The sequence below is a fragment of the Talpa europaea genome (genome assembly GCF_964194135.1).
Source record: "Talpa europaea genome assembly, chromosome: 12".
Lineage (NCBI taxonomy): Eukaryota > Metazoa > Chordata > Mammalia > Eulipotyphla > Talpidae > Talpa > Talpa europaea.
The window spans coordinates 73,328,987-73,350,053 of NC_140079.1; the positions used below are offsets into that span (position 1 = coordinate 73,328,987).

General features: G+C 57.5%; 1 protein-coding gene across 2 annotated transcripts; it reads left to right on the forward strand.

Moving 5' to 3' along the window:
- Window positions 1-1,147: 1,147 nt before the first annotated feature.
- On the forward strand, window positions 1,148-20,534 carry PDGFA (platelet derived growth factor subunit A; the record flags this gene model as incomplete). Of its 2 annotated transcripts, none has more annotated exons than XM_084250482.1 (6): window positions 1,148-1,219; window positions 4,189-4,285; window positions 9,290-9,394; window positions 11,910-12,097; window positions 19,925-20,051; window positions 20,479-20,534. In XM_084250482.1, 6 exons carry the CDS (start codon window positions 1,148-1,150, stop codon window positions 20,532-20,534), a joined length of 645 nt encoding a protein of 214 aa, XP_084106608.1. The 2 variants fall into 2 exon arrangements, with proteins under 2 accessions (XP_084106608.1, XP_084106609.1); XM_084250483.1 differs by lacking the exon at window positions 1,148-1,219 and adding an exon at window positions 2,673-2,735.
- Window positions 20,535-21,067: the final 533 nt, after the last annotated feature.

Sequence of the window (21,067 nt, forward strand, 5' to 3'; positions counted from 1 at the left end):
CCTAGAGGCTTATTAACTTGGGGTGATAGAGTCCATTCTCAGGACTAGTGGGATACAGGTTCTACCCAGGTTTAGCCCAAGACCTGATAGTAGATGTTTGGGTTCCTTTGGGCACCGTCCAGCACATCTCCCTCTCCAATTCAGTAGAAGGTTCCACTTGGGTGGACAAGGACTGGCTTTCACAGGATTCTGAATGTTTCCAAGTTTTCCCAACTTCTGCCTCGGTCCTCCTTTTCGCTCCTTCCTGATCACCTGGAGAGCATGCTTGAAGGTGGGGGTCGCAGCAAGGGGCTGCAGCCGGGTAGGCTGGGACGTTGGGGGGACGGAAGGTGTGTGGAAGCTTGTGCAAATGCGTGTAGACCCGGGTCCTCTGGCAAAGGCTGGAGAGGCCCCGCTCCCCTCCACCCCCCAACAAGGTATTTTTGGGAAGGCGAGCGCCCCCGGACTCGGCTTTGAAATGCCGAAGCCTGCCTAGCTGAGGATGAAAGACCGCCCGCGGGGCTGCGCCTTTACTGCCTTTGTCTGGCGGGAGGGCAGGCGCGGCGGGGGCGCGGGCCTAATCCATAGAATCGGGGCTGAGGGCTGAGCCCCGCGAAATTCTCCTGGGCCACCCACCCACCCATCCATCCACCGGGAGTCTCCCAGCCTCCAAGGGTGTCGGCCGTCAAGGTTTGGGGTCGTATAGCCCGTCTCCCCTCCAGCCCAGGCACCAGGGTTCGTGCGCCCCCTCTAGGGGAGGGTCACCTCTAGGCGGGTGACCAGGCCCGCAGCCAGGAGCCGATCCCACCAGATCTAGGCAGGCGGAATTCACCCAGCCCGGGCGAGCACGCCCTGTCGTGGCGGGGAAGAGCGGTCCAGCCGCGATCAGACCTCGGCCTCCCGGCGCGCCGCTCCCCCGCGTAGCTCTCCGTGCCGCGCCTTGGCCGGAGGTGGCGCTCTGTGCGCCCTGCGGATCTGGACGCGCGAGGCTCAGACTCCGTGGGTTCCTCACGAATCGCTCCTTTCTCATCCTTCCCTTCCACCCCTCGAATTTCCTACTCAGGCCCCGGCTTGGCCTTTCACGAGGGAGTGGGGGCGCAGGGACCCAGGGTGGGTACGAGGCACGCTGCAGCCCCCTTCTCCGACTTGGGCACACTCCCATCTCGGAATGTGGGTGGAGGTTCCTCTTTCAGACGCCTCAGGCATCGGATTCTGGGCGGGGGCGCGTGGCAGCCGCCAGGTGAGTGCCCCAGACGCGCCCCTAAACCCGCCCCACCTTTCACCACTCACTCCCCCTCCTTTTATGGAGAGGGGGAGCCAGGGGCCCCGCATCCACACGGTGGAAAGAGGCCCGAGCGCTGGGGCGGGGGCCGGTTCTCTTTTGCCCTTTTTGGCGTAGTCGCGCCGGGCGCTGCCCTCCGCCGCCGCTGGGGCCCGAGAGAGGCGAGCCGACGACGGCGGCGCTTCTGCGGCGGCCTCCCCCCTCCCTGTCCGGTGCCGCAGGATTGCAGCTGGCACGGGAGGGTGGGCAAGCTCAAGGGAGGAGCACGCCGGGAGCCCCGGGCGGGCGCGCGGAGCCCCGGCGGCCGTGCTGAGCCCCGCGCGGGGATTTGATGGATCTAACTGCCCGCGGGCGCGCGTGTGTGTGCTCACTGCGGCGCCGGCGGCCGGGCCCTGCCGGGCCCCTGCGGCCCCCGCGCGCTTCCGAGGTGCGGGTCCGGGGCCCGGAACCCGGGGGAGGCGAGGGGGGAGGGGCGGGGGAGGGGCGCGGCGGCGGCGACGCTATAACCCCCTCCCCGCCGCCGGCCGGCTCCACACGCGCGCCCCGCGGAGCCCGCACAACTCCGGCGAGCCGGGCCTGCCCACGCCTCCTCCTCCTGCTCTCCCGGCGGCGGCGGCGCCGGCCCGGCCCTGCGCCCGCCCTCAGGCCAGGGCGGGTGGCGCGGCGAGGCCCCTGGCGGGCCGTGGGCTGCTCGGCGGCGCGGCTGCGGGCGCTGCCCGGCTTCGGCCAGCGGAGGGCGGAGCGCGGCGCCGGAGCCGAGGGCGCGCCGCGGAGGGGCGCACGCAGGCCGCCGGGCCGCGCCGTGCTGGGCCGCGCCGTGCCCTGCCTGGCGGCGGCGGCAAGGAAAAACCAGAGGCGAGCGCGGGGCCGGCGGTGGGCGCGCAGGGCCACCCGCAGCCCGCGGGGAGAGCGCGAGCCCGCGGCCGGGGCCCGGCCGGGCGTCCAGACAGGTGATGGGTGGTGCGGCCGCGGCGGCTCCAGCCTCGCTCCGGGGTCCCTCTCGGGGCTGATGCCCGCAAATATGCAGAATTACCGGCCGGGTCGCTCCTAAAGCCAGAGCTGGGGAGCGAGCGCGGCGGCGGCCAGCACCGGGAAGGCACCAAGGAAGAGGCCCAGCCCCCGCCCTCCGCCCCTTCCGTCCCCACCCCCTACCCGGCGGCCCAGGAGGCTCCCCGCGCAGCGGGTGCGGCGGGCGCGCTCTCCTGCTCCTCCTCCTTGTTGGCTCAGTCTGCGTCTCCGCACTCACTGCTCGCGCCGGGCGCGCTCCGCTGGCTCCCTGCTCTCCGCGCCACCCTCCTCCGGGCCGCGCTCCCTGAGGGATGGTACTGAATTTCGCCGCCACAGGAGCCCGGCTGGAGCGCCCGCCCCGCGGCCTCGCCTCCCCGCCGAGCTGCCAGCGCCTCGGGACGCGATGAGGACCTGGGCTTGCCTGCTGCTCCTCGCCTGCGGATACCTCGCCCATGCCCTGGCCGAGGTGGGTGCCACCCCCGCGCCCGTTCCCTCTCCGCCACCCCGGCGCACGCCCCCTGCGGCTGCCCGCGGGCCAGGGCGCCCCGAGGTCTGGGACTCTGCAGAGCGCATTTCGATTTCTGCTAGGGAGGTCGTTTTTTTAATTTTCCCAACTGGGTTCTATTTTCTGCCATGCCTAAACGTCTGGTGAGTTTCCAGCGTGTTGCGTCGCTGCCGTGGAGGGACGGGGCGCTGCGGGGTGGATGAGTGGGGAGAAACTTCGGGGGGCGCGGGGTCCTGCGGAGAGGGGAAACCGGGACGCTGCGGGCAATGCAGTATCGGGGCGTGGGGAGCACAGAAAGGGGGTGTGTGAACCGGTGGAGTCCGGGGAGGGGAGGAGACTGCGATAAACAGCTAGGGGCGGCAGTGGCCAGAAGCCCACCAAGGGCAGGGTGGGCAGACGGAGCCACAGCACCCAGGCTGCCTGTCCCCCACCCAGCCAGGCCGAGTGGCTGGGCCGGCGCGGTCCCACCCGCCCCGGCCTGCTTACAGGTGGCTGAGCGAGCGAGCCCCTGCCGGGCCAGACGGCCCTGCCCTCCGCCAGCGGCATCCCCCTACCCCATCTCGAATTCCGAATATGGGGAGCTCTGCTGTGATGAATGACTTTATACACCCCCTCCCCGTCGTGGGAACTTAGTGATTGAGGACCCCCCCCTGGTGACCCCCGACTCCTTTTAGAAATCTGGAAGGCGTGTGGGGAGACCAGGTGATGGGGGGTGGTCTGGGCTGAGACCCGGGAGCTTCTAGAGGTGGGTTTTTAACCCTCACGTTTCCTGCCAGCCTCTCCCATGCGCCCCGCTGGATTTGGGCAGTCCTAGTCGGCGCTAGGGCCGCGGCTGGGCCGGAGCCCGGGTGGGGCCAGTGTGGGTGTGTGTGCGCGCGCGTGTTTGCCAGACGAGACCCTCTCCCCCGCAGGTTGGGCCCGGGGTTCCGGGAGGTGAAATTTAAGCCCCCGACTGGATTAAAGTGTTAGGACTGCGTGACTTTCATCGCCGATCCATGACGCATTTCAACTTGATCTTTCTAGATGTTGATTTCACTATTAAATCAAGACTCCTGGCCCCCGCCTGGCCCCAGACCTCCTGTAACTGACACCGGGGCAGAGAGGCCGGAGTGCTGGGCTTTTGTTTGAAAATTTGAAGGTGGGGGGCGGGGGTCAGGTTTTTTGTTTGTTCAAAGCAAAGGGCAGGCGGCACGGATGGGGAAAGAGCATTTGGGGGGTCTCGCCCCATCCCCATCCCGGCCTCTGGCTGCAGGCCCGGGCCGGGGGTCTGGCGGCTGGCGTGCCGGGTGCCCTCGTGGGGCGGGGCTGGGTTCGGGGGCAGCCTCGGGGGCTCTGAAGGAGGCGCTTTCGGCGGCTGGGGGCGCGAGCCGACGGGGCCGGGCCGCGGGCGCTGACCGTGTGGCTCTGCTTGCAGGAAGCCGAGATCCCCCGCGAGGTAATTGAGAGGCTGGCACACAGTCAGATCCACAGCATCCGGGACCTCCAGCGACTCCTGGAGATAGACTCCGTAGGTAAATCGCGCCCCTTCCCTCGGAGCGCGGGGCGGGCGCGGGCGGGCGGGCGGGGAGTATGTGCGCCCTGAGTCGCCTCCCGTGCTCGGGCCGGCCGGGCGCCGCGCAGGAGCGCACCGAAAGGTCAGAATCCAATCCCGGGCCATAAAAGCCCAGGCGGATGAGTCAGGAGTTTCTCTTCCAATCACCACTTTCTCTCGCGGCTGCGGCCGAGGACTGCTCCCTTGCCCGGGGATTGTTTTTGCATTTAAGGAAAACGCCGCGTGTGTCACAGAAAGTTCAGCCACATAGAGGGCGCCGGTGCCCCAGCCAGGTGTGCGGCTGAGCAGGCCCAGGCCCCGGGCACAGAGCCCTGGCCTGGTGTCCGGCCCGGCGGGTGCGAGGGAGGAGCCGTGCGCCCGGGTCAGGGCCCCTTTGTCATCCTGGCAAGCTCGTGCCCGCTTCTGCGCCAGCCCGGCCTTTGCGATTGCAGAGGGCCCATGCCTTTCTCTTTTCAGATCCAATAAAAAGGTCCCCTTGGACACATCAGCTATTTGGGGACTGATTGTCAGGCCCAGAAGCCGTTAGAAAAACAGTTTGTGTATAAAGTGAAGTTTTTGAAACTGGAGTGGCTCATGCTTGGTGGGGTCTGCAGTGGTGGAAGGGACCTAGGTTGGAGGATGGGGTTCAGCCAAGTCATGTTGGGTGACTGCCCACTGGTGTGGAACAGGAGCCCCTTCCTGAAAAATAAGGGATCTGATGTACATACATCCTGTGGCGTCCTTTTGAAAATTAGTATTTGGCATGGGAACGCCGGCATGAGTTAACTGGTGAAATATACATCCAGGAAAACCTTTTCATTGACTGGTAAAAATGTGGCCCCAAATGAATTTGTCAAACAAAGTAAAGGTGGCAGAACTTTGGAAGAGATTTAAGTGAAATGAAGATTTTTTTCTCTCACTGCAACCTACTCTAAAAAAGGGGGGTGATGGTGGTGGGAGAATTAAGTAAAATCACATGGTCTAGTCACTTGGAAATTTGTACCTAATTATGGTGGTGGGGAGGCCTGAACTATTTTCATTTCATGCCAAAACCATTTTCTAGCAAGGCCGATGGTTTCTGTAGTTTCTTGACCCAGGAAATCCTTTGGCTGATCCTTATCGGGAAGGGGGTAGAATTTCACTTGGAGATCAGAGTTGGGCCAGAGGAGGATTTTAATCTGGTTCCTTGATGTGTAACCCTGGGGAGAAGGATTTGGCTTTGGTTAGCTGAGAACATTCGCCTGCATCCTGATGGTCCCTGGTGGATTTGGGAAAGTGGGGAGGCTGCCTCCCAGAAAAGGTTTTAGGGTACTTTTTTTTTTTTTTTTTTTACTGGCTTGCAGAAGTCAGGCCTGAGAAGAGCTTGGCCTCCCAGCACACCCGGCATTTGGACGCCAGAGGGAAATGGGCCATTCACTTTCTGCTGGGACCATTCTTATTCTAGTCTGTGTGCCCCGCCTCCCCTGCCCCCCACCATTAACACTTTTAGCTTTGCAGCTCTGCGGAGTTATGCTGATGACATTCCTGGCCTGGGGCTTTCTGGGCCCTTGAGCCTTATTGGAAGGGTCCAGCAGTAAAAAGCTGGGTATCCCCTCAGTTTTCCAGGTAGATTTCACTTTACCCCCTTAGGGATATGTTCGGGGATCTCCCTCTCCCCCTGCCCCTGTCTACCTGTCAGACATTTTGGGGTCTGAATATGATTCTTAGGCTGGGACTTCTAGTGTCTGGAAACTTTTAGGGTGAGAATGGAGCAGGGACCTCTAGGGTTTTCTTGCTTACTCACCTTGCCCCTAGGGGGACCCTTTGTGACACAAACCCCAGAGTGGGCTTCTTCATCTTAGCCCAGCCCCCCCTTCACAGGTGTGGAAGCTGAGAACCAGAGGATTTCACGGTCTCTGGCTGAGGACAGGAGTTGCACCGGTTGCTTCTAGAGCTTGTATTGGGGGTCTTTCTTCCAACTCCTGTTCCCACCCGAAGTGAAGAGTGGAAATAACAGACTGGTCGGGAAGGTTGTAAACAACTGGGGTCAATTCTCTGCCTTCAGGTCCTGGACTCCCTGTTAGGACTAGTCAGAGGTCCCCGCTGGGATCAGTGAGGGAGGGCCTGGGTGTGGAAAAGCCTGGGGGAGTCATTCCTTTATCCCTCTCCAGGACTCCAAGGAAGCAGTAAGGAGGTGTTTTAAAACAGGCTGGTTTCCCCCTCCAGATGGGCAGGGGTTTGTGATTGGCAAGTGGGATTCAGACTCCTCCCAATTTTACAGATGAGGAAACTGAGCGAGGTCTAACTTAGCATCTTCTGTGTGCCTGTGACACCCTGGTACCTGAATCCACGCACGAATCCCAGAGTCTAAGGAGTGGAGAGTAAAGGGAGTCACTTCCTCACATGGGGCTTTTGGGTTGAGACCAGCTTGTGGTACTGTTATGACCAGTGGCATGGAGTTGGGGCCTGTCTGTCATGTGTGATGAGAGCAAACCAGTGACTGGAATGGCAGTGGGGGAGCTTTGTTCCCTGTATGGTCTGGCCCAGTGCCCTGGTCACTGAGTAGCTGATCCATAAATATTCGCATCTCAGGCCATTAACGCTCCACCAGCGCTGATGCTGGAGGACTTCTCCAGCTCTGCATCACTGGGGCATCTGTGCATAAAAGACAAAAGGGAAACCACTTGATTAACTGTCCTGAGAGCACTTTTTGGGCGTGATTCCCGCTGGGCCTTTGTTAGTCTCTGCTGGGGTTACTGCTCAGCCACCATCAATCAGACAGCCGCTCCCCCATCAGCTGGGTTGACTTGGCTCAGTGATCACCCTTCTTGGTCCCTGTAAAGGATGTTTAGGACGAGCTCTTTCTACTATCTCTTGTCTGTCAATAACTTCCTGGTTCAGATTTCAGCACAAGGGATAAGATGTGAGGACAGTTGTCTTCTGTTTATGAAGACAGCCAGTGGGGTCAGGGCGGGAGAGTAGTCTGAGTCTGGGCACAACCTCCATCTCTGTGCCTCAGTTTCCTCAGATGTAAAGAGGCAGTTGGACCTGCTGTATACACATAAGGATGAATCAGGAGCCAAGCTGTTATCGTCTAGCTGTAGTAAGATACTGGGAATGGTCGCCGATGTCAGATTTCCTCTTAGGAGTTAAGAGTGGACCAGATGCTCCCGGGTTTGGTGATGGCAAGATGGCCACCACTGGCACATGACTCATAAATGTCATTTTTTTGTGAGAAAATGCTTCTTCTAACAGTTGGTTGATGGGAAATACTTATTGCATGAGTAGTTCTGTTCTGATCTTATTTTGGGCCTCAAAAATTAGTGGCATTGGAACATTGAGTCATTTGAAGTAAAAAGTTGGGCTCTGCTCAGGCTTCTGTATTCTACGAGAACACATCTTTACCATCCACACTTGACACATGGTATAGGTTTTTCTTTTTAAACAAATGCAGGTTATAGACTTGTCTGGAGGGGAGAAAGTGAGGTTTCTCCAGTTGGTTTGTGGGGTCAGTGGTACTGACATTTGTCAGGTGCTGAGGAGGGGACCTCTGGTGTGAGCTAGTGGTCACAAGACCACACGGGCATGCTTCTTGGAAGAGGAGACTGCAAATTGGGAGATCTTTGCACAGCTGTTGGAGTTCCTGGCTGTTGGAGCTGCTGGTTATCTATTGGGAGACAGGGATGGAGGGGGAGGAACAGGTGTCTGGGGCCGAGGAATGGAGGCTGGGTATGACCTACCGCATCCAGAGGTGGGCCGCGTCATTGTTAGTCTCTGCTGGGGTTGCTGCTCAGCCACCATCAATCAGACAGCCGCTCCCCATCAGCTGCTAGAGTTGGTATAGATGACTGTCCACCCCATCTCTTTTTCTTCTAGGAATTGGAGAGACCTGAGAGGCTCCTTGTCTGTCTGGGGGCACTAGCGAGGAATGGGTAGTGTTACGTGTACTGGGGGACTGTAGCCAACCTGGGGGAATGGTGTCCTGTTCTGATCTCAGCTCTTGGGTCTTGCTCTTCAACCAAAGGACCACCCTCTCCCCACCCTCTCCTGGCTGCTCTCAGTTACTTGGGTGCAGTGTGCCTTTCTTTCTGCAAGTTGCTTCCGCTCTTCACCCAGACCAGGACTCCTGTCTTAGGCCATGGCCATTCCTTGCTTTACACTGAACACCAGCCCGTGCTCCCTGCTGAGCCCCAGAGTGGACTGGTTTCAGGACAGATGGGGTCAGATTTTCAGCCCCATCTGCCCTCTAAGGCCTTGCCCCTCAAAGGCTAGGGTGCTCCGTCAGGGCTGGTTTAATAAGAAGGATGGGAGGAGATGCATGTTCACCTAAGAGTCCAGCTGCAGTATCTGATGATCCTTGGGTTTAGCCTGTTATTTGGGGGCCCTGTCAGGGTGGGGGGGAGGGGGGAAGCTGTCAGAGCGTCCTGTCTGAGGTGTCTTGCCCAGGGGAACCGTTTGTGAGGTATTTTGTCCAGGAGGGATCCTTTCTAAGGACTCTGTCAGAGGAGCCCTGTCCACGTTGGGGGATCCTCAGGGGCCCTGTCTGAGTGTCCTGTCCCGGGGCCCCGTCCAAGGGACCTTATCAGGGGGGCCCTGTCTGAGGAGCCAGGCTACACACAGTAGGCCTGTTAGTTTTGGGTCTTATGGACAGGGATGACGGCCTCAGGGTCTTCCTTACTGGTTCAGCCCTCACTTGGTCTTCCTTGGAGGATGCACTGTAGGAGACATCCCACAGGTACACGAAGCAGCAAGGGTGCCACATTTGGGGGGTCCCCATGTAGGCCTTGCAGGCTTAGTGGATTGTTTTTGGCAGTTGTGAGTCTTTGATCTTCTGCACATTTGGAGACTCCTGGTGTATGTGGAAAGTCTCCAAATGGCCTGTCTGGGAGAAGGGTGGTCTGATCTTCAATCTGAGTGCTGATCTGTAGGATGGGCTGTAGACAGTCCTTGAGAGCCCCACACAGGTGAGGGTGAGCTGTTTGCCATTTTCTTCTTCTACCTGTAGGGGCTGAGGATGCTTTGGAAACCAGCCTGAAAGCCCATGGGGGCCGTGCCACCAAGCATGCACCTGAGAAGCAGCCTGTGCCCATTCGGAGGAAAAGAAGCATCGGTAAGCCCTGGGGGTGGGGGCAGGGAGGTAGGTTCTGGGGGAACCAGCTTGCTGTCCTCCAGCTATGACTTCAGGGTAGTCACCCCTTTCTTCCTCCATAAAACAAAAGGTGTAGCCTGCTTGGGGCCCAGTACCTTCAGCTCTGGCCACCCGAGTTCTAAGGCCTCTTTCTTGTCAGGTATCTCCCTGCCCCAGCCCCCCTGCTCCTTGCTGCAGGCCTGGCCTGGGCTGAGTTTCCAGGAGAGACGAGCGTCATAAATTCCTTAAGTGCCCTGTCTTGTTGGGGCCTGTTCTCCAGGAGGCCTTGCTTGAAAACGTGGTCGTGTTTAATTTCCAATTCGTCATGTGGAGCACTGAGCGCTCCCAGCTAGAGCTGCAGAACAGGGGGTACAGACTCCCTCCCTTCCCATGACCTCCACCCCATGCACACTTGCCTGAGGGCTCCACCTGGGTGGGTCTGTACCTCTCGCAGACCCCTTTGTCTGACCTCTTGAGGAAGGACCAGTGGGGTCTTCAGGGCCTTGGCTCAGCATTGAAGAGGGGTTGTGGCCTGCATGTTCCTGCCTCTAGAATGGGTTTGATCCACCTGGTCCCATGCCATTTGGGGGCCTGCCTGCTTGTCATAGCTGCCTGAGTTTCAGGTTAGACATTACTTATTGGCTGTGTGACCTTGGGCAAGTGAATCTCACTCTTTAAGCTATAGATAGGTCTTACAGCTTTTGCCTTTGAGTGGCAATATGTGGGTGAATGATTCATGGTTAAGACAAGCAGACCCTTCCCAGATGATGTTTACTGTTATGACCATATGTTTCATGTCCTTCATGCTAATGTCAAAGGCCCAACACTCTAGTAAATGCTGCAGATTGTCCTGTGTCAGACAGGGGAGGAAGTATCTAAGAGTTGGACTGAAGGCCTTTCTCCCTGACTTCACCCCTGACCTCCACCTCGTAGGTACAGACTAGGTGTTGTGGATGGAGCCCCATCCCTACTTTATCTTAGGGTGGTCTGGAGTGGCTATACCTCTAGTGCCCAGTCTTCTTTCTTTGGCTTGGGGGTGAGAATGGGGGGCTTGTCTGGTGCTCCTAGAGGCCACAGACTGCTGAGGTCCTCTGGCCCCCAGAGGAAGGGGACAGGGGGACACTGATGCCCTCCCTACTTGTGGGGCAAGGCGAGGTTTGGTCCTTCACTCACATTTCAGTCTCTTGGCTCTACTCTTTGCTGGCTGCTGGGGTTATCTGAGCCCTGATTGTGGGGTGCTGATACCCTTTGTTCCTAGTATGCTGGGTTGACTCCGGTTCCCTCCAGCTCTGTGGTTTATTTGGGGTCCTACAGTGCTGCAGCTCTATCTAGTAAATGGCCCCTTAGCTTGCTAACCAGGCTCCCTGGAGATGTGTTTGGCTGGTGGGGCTTTGCGTTGGCCAGTCCATGTGGCTGGATGTTGCCAAGCGGCCATTGCATAATGCCCAGCCTGGAAAATGGTCTTGCCACATAAGGCAGTGTATGGGGAGAGAGGTGTGGGGTCCAGTGAGGATTTCTTGTCCCTCAGTCATACCCTGGCATCCACAGGGAGTTTCCTCGGTGTTTGTTACATGCTGGATGGATAGGCAAGGAATAGAAAATAACCTCTCTCCTCCTTGGTGGGGGGCTTCTGGCCTTGGTGTCGTTTCTTGGGGACCTTTGATGAGCAGCTCCCTGGGCAGGGTTGGGGAGTTAGTGCTGTGTCCATACTCCCATATCTCTGCCTGTGTGCAAGGCCTGCTGTGACACCCTCTTCCTTGCCTGGGCCTTCTGGCTCTAGTTCCTGAGGGAGCCACAGCAAAGCAGCCCTCCTTTGGCCCAGAGCATCCTGGGCCAAAGTGGCTATGCCTGGGGGTTGCAGGTTCCAAGTCCTGAAGGTAATGACCAGGTCTTGTGTGGGTTTCATTCCTGATTCGTGCTGCAGCAGAAGCAGGCTGTGGGGAAAAAGTTTTTCCCTATGGGGAAAAAGTTGGCTGCATGACCAGCTACCTTCTTATTTTCAGAGCCTTCCAGCCTTGCTTCTCCCCATCCTCCATCAGCCCCAGGAGCCCCCGATGCATAGATGAGGCAGATTCTTGGGCTCCCCAGCCCCGCTTGCCTCAGTTTCCATCTTTACCCTGGCCATGTGCTTGGGGAGCTCCATACCCCATGGGCCACATCAGAACTCCTTGTGCCTTGGCTTCCAGTGTCATCTGGTCCCTTTGCCAGCAGCCCCTTCCCTGTGCCTGACTCTGGAGCTCTTGCTTCTGCTTTGCTCAGCATAGCTGACTCTGGTGCGGGGAGCTTCCCATCTTTGCCGGGCCCGCACTGTGTGAAACACCTCACGTTGAAGGAAGCAGCAGCTGTATGGGGAAGGCTCCTGCCTGGACTGGACACCCAGTGCCCCCTGGCCTGGCAGCCCTGGGGGGTTATAGAGGCATGGGGGTGGGGAGTGGAGTGTGGGCATAGGTTTGGGGTGGGACGTGGCCTCTGCACTCACAGGCCCTTGCCTCTGCAGAGGAAGCCATACCTGCAGTCTGCAAGACCAGGACGGTCATTTACGAGATACCTCGGAGCCAGGTGGACCCCACGTCTGCCAACTTCCTGATCTGGCCCCCGTGTGTGGAGGTGAAGCGCTGTACCGGCTGCTGCAACACCAGCAGCATCAAGTGCCAGCCCTCCCGCATCCACCACCGCAGTGTCAAGGTGAGCCCTCCTCCTCGTCCCCATCCCTGGGGTTCCCACGACCTCTACCCACTGGCAGCTGGGCTCCGTGGCTAAGGTCTCAGTCAGCAGCCATGAGCGCATCTCCCTGACAAGCACACTAAGACCCAGGGACGGGGAGGGGGGGACTGGACAGGGGTTTCGGTCATGATTCAGGTGGGTGTCTGGTGTCCCGTGTACTGGCCACACACGGCACAGCCTCCCACGTGGAACAACTGTTTGGAAGGGCTGTGAGGAAGGAAAGCTCATGACGACCGTGATTTGTCTGCCCCCTGTGCCTTGATCATGGGCCTTGCAAGGCGTGGAAGCATGTCGTTGGAGAGTGCTGGCATCTCCTCTGGCCCGGGAGGGTTCTCACAGGCACTTCAGTGGCACTGGGGCTGCAGTGTGTGGCAGGAGAGGGTGAGTTTCCTCGGAGCCAGCATTGCTTCCTGTCTCTCCCTGGAAGGACTCAGAAGAACCAGGAAAGTGAGGCAAGGTCCAGATACTGACGTTCACCCCCAGTTCAGAGCTCTGATTGTGGGGCCCTGGACATAGGGCATCCTAGTCCATTGGGAGGGATGTGCTGTTTGTTGATGGTTCTCTGGAAGGACCCTCTGGGCTCCCTCCTCAGCACCTCCCCTTGTTTCAGAATGTGCTTGCTGCTCACCACTTGCAGGGTGGTGTGGGCTGTGGTGGTCTTTGCCGTCCAATATCCAGCCGCAAAGCCCTCTACTGGGAGGGAGCTGGTTGAGGTGACTCCAAAGATGGTGCTGGGGGCTGAGGGGGGGTCATAGTCAGATGGCACCTGTGGGGGCTACTTGTCTTCCCTGCCTGTGTCCTTGGGGAGTCTGCTTTTTCAGATCACTGCGAGAGTCGAGTCAGGGCTTAATTTTTGGCCTAGTGGTGGGAAGTGTCTCTCAGGTTGTGACTAATGTCAGGGTGAAGGGAGCTTTCCTGAGTCCAACTGCATAGTCCCTGTCAGTCTCTCCTTCTCAAAAGACTGTTGGAAGGATGATTTAGGAGCCTCCTGATCTCTCTGAGGTATGACAGAGGCTGGAAAGTCCTGGGTGCTCTCTGTTGGGGGTGAAAGCTTCCTCTCCTTGGGGACTGGCTCTGGGTGGTTAAGACACTTTAGGGTCCCACATGACCCCCGGGGGTATGAATTTGGTCAACAGGTACCTTCCACGTGCCTGTCTCAACTGAACTGGGGGCCAGGGGCTGTTTTTCCCAGTATGATTTCATTTTGAGACTGAATTAGACCCACTTCTTGACAAGACACCATTTCGATCCCCTTACCCTGCCTGAACTCCAGGCAGTTCATGTCGGCCTGCAGCCCAGAAGGACAAAGCGCAGCCAGCCGGGCCACTTCTCACGAGAAGGCACTTTAGACCCAGAACTGGGACTGCCTTGACCCGGGACTTGGGCCTCTGCCGTGCTTCGGGGGTTGAGTAAGCAAATTCCACACTTACTGCCCCATGTCTCCCCAGTGGACACTCCCCTTGAATCTCTGAGGTGTTCCCAGAGTGCTGGTCTGGGCACTGTCTCAGGCTGCTTTGATTGGGGGTTGTTGTGTGGGCCAAGGGACCTGACTACACCCCCACCCCCAGGTCCTGGGCCCAGCACTTTATGCCAATTTCTTACTCCTTGTTAAAGGAGGAAGCTGAAGCCTGAGTGCACAGACCTATGCAGTGCATCTCCAGGATGCCTTGCCCTGCCCCAGCCCTGCTGCAGGGCCCTTGCCAGTCTCTGCTGCTTTTGTCCTCATGTGGTTGGGGGGAGTCTCATGAACCCCAAGAATCTGGGTACCTGAGCTGCTTTACTCTTGGGCATTAGGGTGGGGCGCTCCAGACTGAATAGCTCCACATTTGTGTGCTGCTGCTGAGGAGTTGCTCATTAGTGTCTGGGATAGGGTACCCTGGGAAGTACAGGGGTGCTGGGATGAAATGGGGCTCTCCAAGGAGCCCCCACTGTTCCCACTCTCCCTTCCCATGTGTGAGAATGGAGTGTGCAGTCCTGTATCCCTCCCCTGGTCTATCCTGAGGAGAGGGTCTAGAGACCATCAAAGCCCCAAGGCCAGGGGTTCCATCAGGGTCCTGGCAGCATGGTGGGGAGATCCATCTCTGCCTTTGACCCGATGGGCTCGGTGCAGTGCAGTTGGTAGACCTGACCTGAACGAGGGCTTTCTACCATGGGCCTTCATATGGCCAGATAAGATCACGGTCATCTGGAGAAGCTGAGACGGGCAAGAGACATGGTGCCTGAGCCCAGTCAGACCGCTTCCTCGGACCCAGTCTTCCATGTCCCCCTCTTCAGGGAAAGCATCTCCTCCCTGCCCACCCATCAGAGGGTTGGCAGGAAAACATCCGGCCCCAGACACTGGGGGTTCTGGCAGAGAGGGGACAAAAGGTCACTGGGAACAGGAGGCCCATTGTGGAGGCCAGCCTGGGCGCCCCATGCTTGGCCAGGAAGCTGCTTCTGCTCCCGCTCCATTTGGGGTTGAGTTCAGAGCTGCGAGATGGGCCCCTTGGAATCCCAGACAGAGCGCGTGGGAGTGGATGCTGGGGTCAGCAGGGACCAACGTTGCTGCGCTGGTGGGGGGGCGTGGCTCCCCTGCCTGTCCTGACTGAGGATGGGACCGCCCCTAGGTTTCCGGGTTTTATGGCCTTGATTTTAAGTTCTTTCATTACAAGAAGATAGCAGTAAGCCTGAGCGTCACCAGCCCTGGCGGGTGAACTGTCCAGCTTGTGCTTTGTCTAAAGGCCACCTGGTGGCCCCCAGGCCCCGGTATCTGCATGTGCTGGGGTCAGTGGCAGCCCGCCCTGCCTCTGTGACCATGGAAGGTGGCCAGAGGCTTTTTTCCCCAGTCCAGCCATGAGTCTCAGGTGCAGGGCCTTTGACCTGTGGACTCTGGGGCTGGACTCTCCCACCCTCGGGATGGCCGCTAGACCAGGAGGCCTCATCCTGGACCAACACTCTCCGAGGCTCCTCGCCGGTGTTGCCAGGGATTGGCTGCCACAGGCCTGGGAGAGGTGGGCAAGGGTCCTGGGCAGGTGGCTTCCCTGTGCTGTTTGCCACGGTTAGCATGTGGCATGTGCCCCAGGCAGGGCTGAGCACGCTCCCTGATTTGTCCCAAAGGTGCGTCCTTTCTTGAACCCCCACATGCTGCCTGACACCTGGACCCTGACTCTGTCCCTCAGACATAATAAGCACCAGGGTGTGAAAGAAGGTTGGGAGAGAGAATGCTGGAATCAGGTGTGGATGGTGGTAGCTGTAACCCTAATGGAGTCACCATTGTCTCAGACTCACTGGGCTCAATAGGCTGGCTGTGGGGGTGAGGGTGGAGGAACAGAATTCAGGCTGTCACTGCTAGTGGGAGAAACCCTGGACAGTGGAAGTTTGGGACTGCCATTGTATTTCAGGCCATTCTGTGAGCAGGAACCAAAATAATTGGTAAGGCCCCCAGGTCTCTAGCAACCAGGATGCATTTGTACTGTATCCCATAAATGGAGTTCAGGCTACTTTGGGTCCTGTTGTCATTGGTAAGTAGGGGACCCAGTTGAGGGACTTTGAGAGAAAGCAGTACTCTGGGCAGCCAGGATCTGAACCCCCGCAACAGGTAGGGATGCCCTGTCCCACCTGGGGAGACCCCACCATGTAGGAGGCCAGGTTCCTTCTACCCTGCCTGTTAAGCCAATCTGAGGTCTGATTTTGGAAATTGGCTTCAGTTCTAGATGATGTGGGGTTTGGAGGCTAAGGAATAATGTCTCTGGAGCACTAGGGTTTTGTGCCCCCATGTTCAAGGACACGTTGCCTTGGCTTAGGAAGTCCTTGGTTAAGGGAGGCGTTCAGGGTCTGCTTAGAGTCAGGAACTGGGCCTCTGCTGTTTCCAAGTCCAGGCCTCTTCTTTGCTGCCTCAGTGTCCTTATCTATAAAATGGACCGTGATTGTACCCTCACAGGGTGACTGAACACGAGTGGTTGGCATATGGGCTTCTGTAACAGGTGGTGTTCATTACACACAATACTCTTCCATGAGCTCTGGAGTGGTCAGGCCATGGCTTGGGGGTGTCCCCTGCAGCTTTCCTGGGGACATCTGCAGCAGCAGCCTGGGCATGGGGTCATCTGTGCTTGGCATCTCTTATCTATAAAGTGGTGACGTTGTTGAGTTATATTCTTGCGTGGATTTGTCCTCGGTTATGATCTGGTTGTTTGTGATGCAGGGTAACCTAAGGTGGGGGGGTGGGAACGTCTGGTTTATAGGGCCCAGATATGGAGACATAAAACAACAGAGGAATTGAAGGAGGCATGTGCGCGCCCCCACTTGGGCTCCAGAGTGGGCCCAGGGGCGAGGCAACATGAGTTGAGGTTCCAAGGATGTCAGTGTCTCTGTTCTTTGGACTTGGCTAGCATGGAGGAGCTTTTGAGAATTTAACATTCATGGCATGTTTTTGGGAGAAAAATGTGGCCATTTCCTGGCCAGACAGAGGTGGTGGAACGGCCTGGAATCCTTGCATACCCAGAAGCAGGTGCAATCATAAATCCCTGTTTGTTTTTCTTTGATAAATAACAGGCCTGTCTGAAGGGAAAGTGGGCCTGCAGACAGCAGCCATGCCGTGTGCCCTTTCATGGAGGGGGATGCGTTTCTTGATTGTCCACCCCCCGTGGCAATCTGTAGTTCTTGGGTAGAGAATGAGCCTGGTTCCCCTGCCGAGGAATCGGTGGTCTCAGTGGAGCCCACATCCTGGCATCTGCTCTGCAGAGGGAACTAGGTGAGGTGTTTGTTGACTAAAGAGGCTGTGCCGTCCAGGGGCCGGGCCTGAGACCAGGACAGCTGCCCTGCCCCCTGTGCACTGCCTGCCTGCCCATGTCCCCCAGCCAAAGCTGGGGCATGTGGAGGGTGTTTGGGTGCTTGGAGCTGGGAGCCATGGCAGCCTCTGGGGTAGGCCCCCTGTCCCATCTACTAGGGTCCCAGGGAGGAGAGCAGATGGCTCCTCAGAGGCTGGAGGGAGCTGACCCATGGTGTGCAGCAGCCAGAGAGGACCCAGGTTCTGCCGATGCAGGACTTGGACATCCCATTCTTAAGGCACTGGTGGAACCCCCCCACCTTGGGAGATCTGCCAGAGTGTCCCTCATGCCCTGAGCTGCCTGTGGTAGGTAGGGGTCTAGCCTCACCTGACTAAGAGCCTGGGCTGATTCCCTGAGATGAGAGTGCTTGGAAGAATGTCCAAGAATCCCTCACTCCCAAGTTTTGGGTACTTCTTCATCCTTTGCCGTGATTCTGGATGGTCCCATTTTGCAGCCAGGAAGTCTGAGACTGCCTGCATGGCCCTCAGAGTCTTCTATTGGGCTTATGGTGGGTGGAAGGGACAAAAGCGGAATGGCCACCCCAGGCACTGGGCCTTCTGGGTCGCAGTTGCCTGGCAGAGCAGAAGCCTTCCAAGACAACTTTCTCTCCCACTTCTTGACATAAGAGACCTCCTAGCCGGGCCCCCACTGCTCTGGCTCCTGGCCCCTCCTCTGAGCTCATACCTGGCGGCCTGAGCTCACACTCAGGGCCACATACCACTTCACATGGCTGCTGGGCGCCTGCACCCTTTGCACCTCAGGTTAAACATTAATACGGCCGGCAGCCCCAGCAGAGTCTGGACAAGCCTGAGGGCTGGCTTACCTATGGGGTGTGTAGCCCAGCTGCCAGGGAGCTGGGGCTGATCCCATTCCTGGGGCTTCCCTGGCTCTGGACTGCTGTCCTTATGAGAAGAGCTTGGAAAATGACCGCTCCTCCTTCTGCTTCTCCCCCTCTCTACCTTTCTACCTGGCCCCAGCTGAGGGCACCTGCTTCTAGTCTTGAGTCTCTTCTACCTCCTTCCAGTTCCAGATGACTCAACTCTGGGGTTTGACCAGGGCTGGTGCTGTTCTCTGCCTCAGTTTCCCCAGATGATCAGTGAGGGGAGGAGTGTTCTGAGAACCATTCCTAGACTGAGCACTTGGGCCAGGCTGCAGGCTGGGCTCTGGCTTGGTGGTACAGGAGAGGCCAACTTGTACCCAGCTCCACAGGACCTGGGGAGGAGCGGAAAGATGGTAGTCATGGAGTGGGCCAGCCGCATGGGCTGCGGGTGTGAGGGAGGAGAGCCCACCAGGCTCAGGACATGTTTGGGCAAGGAGTTGGGCTCTTAGAGGTGTGAGGTCAGAGCAAGTTGACCATGGGACTCAGGGAAGCAACAGTGGTGGTGGGTACTTAGTAATGGGCCTTGCCAAGAACAGGCATATACCTAGTGTTAGGGACTTGTCCCCAGAGCCAGGCGCCACTCACACCATTTGCCTCCCCATGCCTCAGTTTCCTTTTCTGTAATTTGGAGTGACAGCCCTGCTCCTCTCTGGCCCATAGAAGGATTGGTATTTGGACTTACCCCACATAAGGTGCTGAAAGAACATCCCATTTCCTTGTCCATCAATGGGGTGAAGTGAGAGAGGCACATGGAGTCTGGATAGTCCTTGATGGTGCAATTGGGACTTGTGTGACATGTCTACAGATGCCAGTGTGTGTGTATGTGCATGCACATGTGGGTATGCATATACATGAATGTGAGTGTGGGGTGGGGCTGTTTTCCAAGGATAGGCCATGTTTTTGTACCACTGTGTGTACTATGTGCTGGTACACACACTGTGCATATGTGTATGCATGCATGTTTGTGCATGTATGTGTGTGGATATGCTGTGCATGTGTGTGTGTGCGTGCATGCATATACATATATGGAGGGCGAAGTTGTGTTCCCAGAACATAATGTCCTGGTGCCCAGGGCCTAATGTGGGGTCCGTGGGGATTTGATTTCTCGAATTCCTTGACTTATTTTCTGGCCTTTTGGGACTGTTCTGGGTCATTTCAGACACAGAGCCAGGTCTACCTTGTGGTTCTGTGTCCAGAGAATTTCCATCTGGCAAGGCCAGTGGATCGATGGTGGTGTCTCTGCATGACTGAAGAGGAGGCTTTTGCTTATCTGAGCCCTCAATATCTCTCCTGGACTCCCTGGTGTGTTTGCTGGATGGCCTGGCATCCTCATCTGTGTTTCTGAAAGGCTGGCTTCCTCTGAGTGCAAGGAGAGCCATAGCCTGGAAACCATGAGAGGGCCTCGCATGTGGCACCAAGGCTGTCAGGTGGCCGTCAGTCCAGCCTGGCTGCCTTGGGGGAGAAGTCCTCATAGGGCCAGCAGTGTGGCTCGGGCCCATGGGGTTTTCATGAGGACTTGAGTCCCTGCCTGTCAGCATCCACATCCAGGGCAATGGCCTCCTTGTGGATCCTTGGGATTGTTCTTATTTCTTCTGTGGCCACCAGAGTAGATGGGCAGGAGGGGAGGGGTTGGGCTGTTGTCCAGGTCACAAACCTCATGCAGCAGCAGCAAACCCTGTCCACAGTTGTGACTTTTTTCCCTTTAATAATCAAAGCACACTTTGAAAACATTGTCTGTTATTTCATTGTCTGTTATAAAATGTAAAAGTAAACATCTTTCCTCACCTACACCCCTCAGCTCCTACCTTGAGCTTCATCCTTTAGACCACCTTAGGGGCATGTGTGTACCTTTTGGGTTTGTTTTTTTTTGTTTTTTTTTCCTTCCCAAACAGAAACGGGACCAAACTGCAAATACTGTAGAGCAGTTTGTTATTTCCCCCAGGACTCTTACCTTCCCCACTGGAAGGAGGTGAAGGGTCAGAGGTCAGCTGTCTATGCTACTGCCTTTCCTGCCTGGGGTGGGGCTGCACTTCTTCCTCTCCAGACGCTCATGACTCGTGAGGCGTGGCTGAGATGTTCATGGTAGGGCCATTGTCTTGGCAGGTGGCCAAGGTGGAATACATCAGGAAGAAGCCAAAGTTAAAAGAGGTCCAGGTGCGGCTGGAGGAGCACCTGGAGTGCGCGTGCACGAGTGCCAGCCCGAACCCCGATCACCGAGAGGAGGAGGCCGGTGAGTACTACCTCCACTATTTTTGTCCTGTATGCGGATGGAGGCTCCGAACCTGCTGCTGCAGCCCGAGGCAGGGCACAGGGGCTGGGTGGCACACCTGGGACCTACTGCTGCCACGGGCATCAGGTGGGAGGGGGCTGAGCTGTGAGTCTGGCAGGAGCGCATCCTCCACCCTGGTCAGTCCCTTGGTGGGGGCAGTGACAGTGAGATGTGACTGTGGAAAGGACCCCTGGCCAGGCGGCCCTCTCCCAAAAGTAGTTTGGCGTCTGTGACCTGCTGTGTTGGGCCAGCTCTGAAGACAGAAGGGCACCAGAAGGGCCTCCGTGCAGCGATAACTGAGTTTTCTTTCAGAAAGATAAACACCTCCAGTTTTCACCTGACAGCCTCCCTTTAGGCCCGCTCACCCTCCCTGCCCTTCTATTAACAGGAAGGCGTAGGGAGTCAGGTAAAAAACGGAAAAGAAAAAGGTTAAAGCCCACCTAACGCAGCCAACCAGGTAGGAGCTGTCACTGGACATGCCCTAATCCTGCGGGTGGGCGCGCTGACTGATCACATATGAATCACTCTCCAGCTGGGTGGGCGCGAGGATGGGCCCTGATTGGCCTTGATCATCTGCGAGCTTCCGGGGTCAGCTGGGTCTCCTTGCTCCCATCCCAACTCTTCCCTTCCAGCCTCACAGGAAGCCTCATCATGGCTCCCCTCTGTCTGGAATCCCTGCCCTGGCTTTGGTCTTTTTCGTTGATTGGGGAGTAGTTGGGTTTCCTGAAAAGCAGTGGGGTAGCTCTGACTTTTATTAGCTGGGATCATCTTGGGCAAGTTACCTACCCCACTTGACAGATGGAAAAACTGAGGCTTACTGAGATTATAGGCTGAATAGATCCCTGTCTGGAAATGTTTTATAAATGTGTAGGGCTTCTGGCTCTTTTATTGGAAATTGTGTTTGGTTGCTAGTAGCATACAAGAAACAGAAAGGGCGAGGGAAGGTGGGCATTTGTCATTATCACTTAAAGCCAGGG